The sequence below is a fragment of the Moschus berezovskii genome, chromosome 4 (genome assembly GCF_049115385.1).
Source record: "Moschus berezovskii isolate FMDL1 chromosome 4, NW_MosBer_1.0, whole genome shotgun sequence".
In the NCBI taxonomy this organism is placed as follows: Eukaryota; Metazoa; Chordata; class Mammalia; order Artiodactyla; family Moschidae; genus Moschus; species Moschus berezovskii.
The window spans coordinates 117438140-117445239 of NC_142463.1; the positions used below are offsets into that span (position 1 = coordinate 117438140).

The 7100-nt window shown below is 52.2% G+C and overlaps 1 protein-coding gene across 3 annotated transcripts in view; it reads right to left on the reverse strand.

Annotated features, from left to right (window-relative positions):
* The window catches only part of OLFML2B (olfactomedin like 2B), a 51000-nt gene extending 45412 nt beyond the window's left edge, over positions 1 to 5588 (reverse strand). For all 3 annotated transcript variants that reach the window (XM_055402598.2, XM_055402597.2, XM_055402596.2), the window contains exons 1-2: positions 4999 to 5588; positions 2352 to 2615 (exon numbers count right to left, since the gene is read on the reverse strand). In XM_055402598.2, coding sequence (XP_055258573.2) covers positions 2352 to 2615; positions 4999 to 5172 — 438 coding nt within the window. In that variant the 5' untranslated portion in view covers positions 5173 to 5588. The remainder of the gene's footprint in view (positions 1 to 2351; positions 2616 to 4998) is intronic.
* Between the last annotated feature and the right edge of the window lie 1512 nt (positions 5589 to 7100).

The window sequence follows — 7100 nt, forward strand, 5'->3', positions numbered from 1 at the left end:
GAGATACTTCCATGCATTGTCTGCTGAAGTCCCTGGAAGACACCAGCAAGCTTTACCTTAGCACTAGAAGCAAAACTGCCCCTGGGAGGTAAAAGACACCCAGTGGTCCACCTTTGAGGTGACAAGTTGTCATGGGGTACCCAGCTGTCTCAATTTTTTCAACACTGTCCTTCCTGCCGGTACAGAGCCAGTGGGAGAAAGGTGGCTGAGGTGCTGGTGACATCCAGGTCATGCAAAGTTTAGGCACAGGAAGCTGCTGAGAGATGCTTAAAGTGAGCTTCCCTGCCAAGGACTATCCCTGGAAGAGTTTGCTGGACATACTTGTGCTCCACAGCCTTTCTATTAGAGAGGAACTCTGTGTGTGAAATGCTCATGTTTCAAAGATCTCCTTCCTCTCCATAAGAGGATGATAGCTGAAGCCTGGGTGAGAGCCATGGAAGGGCAGCCAGTTAGTATGTACTGTGATGATTCTCTGATTCCTAAAATTTTGCCTGCCGTTGTTTCAGAACCCCCGAAGAGTCCAATCCTATAACTGAGTGATTGTGCCTTTGGTTCAGAAATTTTTTCACAGCAGAGTTGCAGCTCTGAGTGACAAGGCTGAATTCTGGGACACTCATTTTACTCGTAAACCCTGCTACTGCTGCTGCTGCTAAGTTGCTTCAGTCATGTCCAACTCTGTGCAACCCCATAGACGGCAGCCCACCAGGCTCCCCGTCCCTGGGATTCTCCAGGCAAGAACACTGGAGTGGGTTGCCATTTCCTTCTCCAATGTGTGAAAGTGAAAAGTGAAAGTGAAGTCGCTCAGTCGTGTCCGACCCTTAGCGACCCCACGGACTACAGCCAACCAGGTTCCTCCATCCATGGGGTTTTCCAGGCAAGAGTACTGGAGTGGGATGAAACCCAACTCTGCTTAAAGGAATATCAGTGACGACCAGTTAGCAAGTGGGCGCAGCTTCTGGCACAGCAGTAGCACTTTACACGGTCATTCATTATTGGAATGTGTCTATAAAGCCCCAACTATATGTCAGGCATTGTGCCAAGTACTCAACAGTTGTCATCTCATCTATTCTCAAAACCCTCAAAGGTAGATGTTATTCTTCCCACTTTTTAATTCAAGGGGACTGAGGTCAGGCCAGTTGAATAACTTGCATATCACCATGCAGCAAGCACTAGCAATGATTTGAACCCAAGTCTGACTCTAAATCAAGCTTATCCCATGAGCCCATGCTACAGATGAAGAGGGGAAGGTGGGCATCAGATGAAGCCCTCAGCTGACCTATGCAGCTGCCCCAAATAGGGCCTGAGTTTCCCCACCCTGTGGTCCAGGATTACAGGATTCCAATTGTGAGTACAGTTGCTTTACACTGTTGTGTTAGTTTCCACTGTACAGCAAAATGAATCAGCCATTCATGTACATATTACTGCTGTTGTTCAGTTGCTAAGTCATGTCAGATATTCATATATCTTCTCCCTTTTGGGTTTACTTTCCATTCAGGTCACCCATTCGTTCAGTTGTGTCTGACTGTTTGCGACCCCATAGACTGTAGCCCGCCAGGCTCCTCTGTCCATGGAATTCTCCAGGCAAGAATACTGCAGTGGGTTGCCATGCCCTCCTCCAGGGGATCTTCCCGACCCAGGGACTGAACTTGGGTCTCCTGCACTACAGACAGATTCTTTACCATCTAAGTCACTAGGGAAGCCCTTCAGGTCACCACAGAGAATTAAGCAGAGTTCCCTGTGCTATATAGTATATTCTCGTTAGTTATATATTTTATATACAGTATCAACAGTATATATGTGCCAATCCCAGTCTCCCGAGTCCTCCCACCTCCCTCTGTCCCCTTGGTATCCGTACCCTTGTTCTCTAGGCCTGTGTCTCTATAGGATTGCAGTTTGCTGATTGGACCTAGAGCAGGCCCCAGGCCTCCTCTTTCCTGGGTCACCCAGCCCTTGCACTGAGGACTAAAGGCTCACTGCTCTCTGTGTGTCTCTGGGGTGCCTGCTGTGCTGACAGTAAATTATGGCAGTAACTTTCCCGGAGAACGCTGAGTTCTTTTGGCCAGCTGGGTCTGGCAGCTGCTCCCAGGCCCGGCCTCCTTGGCTCCACAAGAGAGGGAGGCATACTTTGCTCTAGGCATCACCCTCAGACGCTGGAGTTGCAAATGACCAGCCTGTCAGGTCATCAGCTCCAGATCCACACGCAACACTCTCCAGCCTGGAGCCTGACCTCCTTTAAAGGCTAAATCAGGACCCCCTTACTCCAAGGCCTTGATCCCCAGCAAAAGCTTTGTCAGACTCATGGGTCCCGAAGCCACCCTCTCTCGCAGGCATCACCCTCCACCAGGTCCTACCTTCAAGTCCCGGCTGTCTGCCTCCCGCAGCTTCTGGAGCCTGAAGTCTCCCTCACAGGGATTGAGGGCGGAGGGAGGCGCGACGCAGGCACACTTGCAGGATGAGCCGGAGGTGATGGTCTCCACTGTGTAGAAGTCTTCCTTCCTGGACGTCCCCTCGTTGACCCGCTGGCAGGCATCTCGGCCCAGGGGTCGCACGACACACTTGCACTGACAGTCCGAGCCCTCAGACACGGCCTTGACTTTGTCATAGTCCCCCAGCAACTAGACAGAGAGAGAGACCAGGTTGGGGCTGTGCAAACACCAGCATCAGTCAGGGTCCTGAAAAAGGCTCGACGTTTACTTTGTCGGATGTCCTGCTAGCCAGAGATCTCCGATAACTCTGTTGCGGAGTTGAAGGGGTCATCGCAACACAATTTGCTGACTCTAGCATTTCCTGAAGGCACTCTGAGTTCAGCTCTCTTTACTTATCTTGGAAAGCAGTGCATTTCTCAGGGAGCCTTAGTCTTTTATCACTTAAAGGAAAAAAACAAATAAGCTCCATCGTTCTTCCAATAGTACTTGCCTTAGCTAGAATCCAGATTTAGACTGAAAAGGGAAAGGAGAAAGGATTGACAGAGGGATTGGAAAACTGACATTCCAATTTCAAGACTACTGGCTTCTGTTCCCCTTCATTCACCATTTATTGAGTGCCACCTTGGGACTGAGCTTGGTGCAATGAGAGGTAAAGCAATGAATGGGCCAGAGAACCTGCTCTCAAGAGCTTACTGTGCAAGAGGTATATAAGTTACGATCACACCAAGCAGGGAGTGATAAGTACCGCGGATGTGGGAGTCCAGTGGGAGCTCAAACAGAAGGCCACAGAGCGTGGCTTCTAGAAGGAAGTGGTATCTGATCTGGTCTCAAAGGATGAGTTAGATTTGGAAAAAAGAAACTGGGAGGAGAGAGACCGATGCAGATGTCAGTAGGTTTACTCAACCCAAGGGTTCATTTGGCTCCTAGAATAGCTTCTGCACCCAAACCCCAGGCCAAAGCCAGAAAAGCAAACTGGCAGCACTTGCTGCCTCCACAGCACTAAACATTTCCTTCTGAGTGCTTGCCCAGGCAGGAAAACACAATGGCAGGCTTGCTGGAACCACAATCCTAGGCACTTGCTGGGGACAAGGCTCCTCCCCAGCTCCTCTGTAAGACATCCTATATCCCCAAGGTCACAGCTCCCTCTGTGGGCACAGGGAATGGTTCCCTTTGACAAATGACCCTGGCAGGCAAGCTCTGAGCTTGTTGGAATGGATATGTTCCTGGGATGCAGTTTGGGGAAAGAAGTCTTGTAATGTTTTTCTTGCAAAGGTTGGGTTTCTTCTAATACTAATATTTGTGTTAGGACTGTTGTCAAAGGCGGAATGGATCAGTGGAAGACAGAGTTGTAGTTCAAGATGACTTAAGTGGCCGGTCTTTATGGGCCGATGGAAAATCATAGCTGTCTGCTCTCTGAAACTCTGCTTAGATTCCTATATAGCCCAATCAGAGACTCTGGGTGAATCCCTTCCTTTCAGGAGGCTCAAGTTTCAGGCAAGTTTTTGTTGATGGTCCTCCAGAGCCCCAATGTGATGGATTTTTAAGTCTTTTTGATTTAGGGGTCAGTGCGAGGTTATGGATGAGTATAGGGCACATATTAGCATCATCCTTAAAGGAAGGGTGAGGTGACTAGTGTTTGATAAATGCCAAGGTGGAGCCGATCATCCTTTCTATAGGAAAGAGTCAAGGACCCCAGTCCAAGGGCTTAGTAGAGGCACAGGCAGCACTACAGGGATCCTTTTTCAGCCATCCCTCCTCCTTAGGATTAAGGTGACACCCAACACACAATCATCAGGCCGGTCCTGGAAAGCACGAAATAAACAGTCTAGAAGAGGACTGTTTTTTTCTTTACTGTCATGAGATCAGGGCTGAAGACGGTCAGAGGACCTGACTCTGCCCATCTCTAGGGCCCTTTACTGTTTCAAGCCTTACGGCCCTTATCGACAGAAAGGGAGTAAGCACGCGTGAGGGCTGAGTCAAATGAACCAAGCGAAAGCTCCTTGTAAAAGGACACGTTTCAGATGCTGTCATTCCCCGCTCCCGCTCCATCTGGCAGGCCTGGGTGGATCTGCGTCTCCATTTCACCTCCCCAGTATGGGGGCACTCACCCCCGGTCCCGCAGTGTGGGGCTCGCCTCACAGTCGCCACACTTGTCGCTGCTCTGCTCCTCCCTGGGGGTCTCAATCACTGTCATGAAATAGCTCCCCGTGGGTCACACCATCTGCCTTCGGTCCAACATGCCCACCCGTTTTCCCACTCCAGTTCTGACAAGCAGCCACACAGATAAGAGATGGCCATACTTTCCACAACTTTCTTCTCCAGGAGTTGTGAGGTGTCTCCCCTTCCTTCGCCTCTCCTTTTTCCCGATTCTGGAACCTCGAAAGACCCTATGACTTTGAGAGGAGGACCCCTGTCTCTTCAGTTAAGAAAACGTTCTGATAAATGAAAAGCAAAAGCCCTCCCTTTCGGTAATGGAGGGACAAACAGCTGCCTCCGAAGCTTCAGCGAGGACCGTCTTAAGGCTCTTGCCATCACTGGGGCAAAAGCAGTGGGCATGGGACTCGCAGCCTACCTGAGACAAAACGTTCTCCTGGTTGTCTGCTTCGTTTTGCAGAGTCTCATCCTCTGTGGGTGCCACCGTCTGCGCATCTGGGGGCTCGGTCGTCCCGGTGGGGGGAGTGCTGTACCCCCAGCCCAGAGTCGTAACCAGAGCGAAGCAGAGAACTGGCAGCAAAGACTTGGCCATGAGGAAGGCGACAGCAGGGAGCTCGGCCCCTTGGAAGAATGGCTGGGGTCCGGTGCGGGGGGTGGTGGGGGGCGGGTATCTCAGCAAGGAGAGAGGGTGTCTTGGCCGGAGCCCCAGAGTGACTGCTCTAGAGCTGGGTGCGGCCGGGCAGGGCAGGAATGTGCGCCCCAGAGACCCTGGTCATCTCCTTCCCGACGCGATCAGCCGGTAGACGGTGGGGCGCAGGGCAGGAGGAGGTGACAAGGAAGGTGGCAAGGCGAGCGCGGCGTCCCCTGGGGAGGGCTCAGGTGGAAGGAACGGGTCCGGGCGGGTGCGAGCGGGGCGGCGCGCCGGGCGGGCGGCGGGAGGCTGGGCGCACGGGGCCCTGTGGGAGTGCGGGGCCGGCGGCGGCGGCGGCGCGGGCTGCTGGGCCGGGGCGCCGCGCAGCGCGGGCGCGGAGGGAGGGCGGAGCCTCTATTGTGCCTGCCGCGGGGACGCAGCCAGTTACCGCGCGGCGGCGGAGGAGGACCGGGAAGCGCCCAGGCTCGGGCGGCGGGGAGGCCCGCCGACCCCGCCCCCGGCTCAACCTCAGCTGCCGCTCACGCCTGCAGGGGTGACGTCGGAGGGGTGCCTCTTTCGTCTGACCGCAAGTGGGAGAGAAGTGACCCTGAGCCGGCTCCTTGAAGTTCGGGGATCCCTTGTGCCCATTCTCTCCGGGAGGAGCGAGTTTCCTCCGGGTTGGCAGGTAAGCACCGAGAGCTCTCTCCAAGCGCCAGCCAGTATAGATGGATCCTCAGCACCCCCCTTTTCTTGCACCTGGAGGACAGAAGGAACATTTGCTCTTGGATGTTTCTTTTCCCTGACGACTCTGGAAAGACACCTGGCAGCTTTGAACTTAGCGCCACTGGTCGTTTTCTTCCCTGCCACAGCTTTAGAACCTGGTAATACCTCCACCCAGAGGATAACTATTGAAATCCCTGCAGGAGTGTCCTTAGTTCAGTTCAGTCGCTCAGTCGTGTCCGACTCTTTGCGACCCCATGAACCGCAGAACCCCAGGCCTGCCTGTCCATCACCAACTCCCGGAGTCTACCCAAACTCATATCCGTTGAGTCGGTGATGCCATCCAACCATCTCATCCTCTGTCGGCCCCTTCTCCTCCCGCCCTCAATCTTTCGTAGCACCAGTGTCTTTTCAAATGAGTCAGCTCTTCGCATCAGGTGGCCAAAGTATTGGAGTTTCAGCTTCAACACCAGTCCTTCCAATGAACACCCAGGACTGATCTCCTTTAGGATGGACTGGTTGGATCTCCTTGCAGTCCAAGGGACTCTCAAGAGTCTTTTCCAATACCACGGTTCAAAAGCATCAATTCGTCGGCGCTCAGCTTTCTTTATAGTCCAACTCTCACATCCATCCATGACTACTGTAAAAACCATAGCTAAGTTGTGTAGTCATTAAAGACAAAAAGAGTAGTTTCTTCAGTAACTCTCTGACAGTCTGTGGGTGGGGGCCGGGGCAGGGAGGGGTGCGGGGGAGGGGGGAGCTACTATCAGAGACGCAGTTGATTGTCCAAGGGGACAACTCTTACTGTCTTCTTGTTTGGGAAAATTGTCAGGATCTCTGTCACTAGATGATCTCTTAGAAGATGTCCTCCTTCAACAGTGTGCATCTGTGTCACAGTATCCCTTAATTAGGTTCCGTTTTATAAACCGTGAAGATTAACTATCTGAATTAAAGGAAAGGCACTGCGCCTTCTGAGACAACTGTGGAAATTCAAAACAGAGCCAGACCCCTTAGAAGATGTGAAAAGTGTCATTCATCTCTGGGAAATTCAAACACCTTGCCTTTTATAGTAAGGAAAAAGCATTCTAAATAATAAACTATGAGACTTCAACTCATATAAATGATGACAGTTGACAGAACCACAGAGTTTTGCCAAGAGAATGCATTGG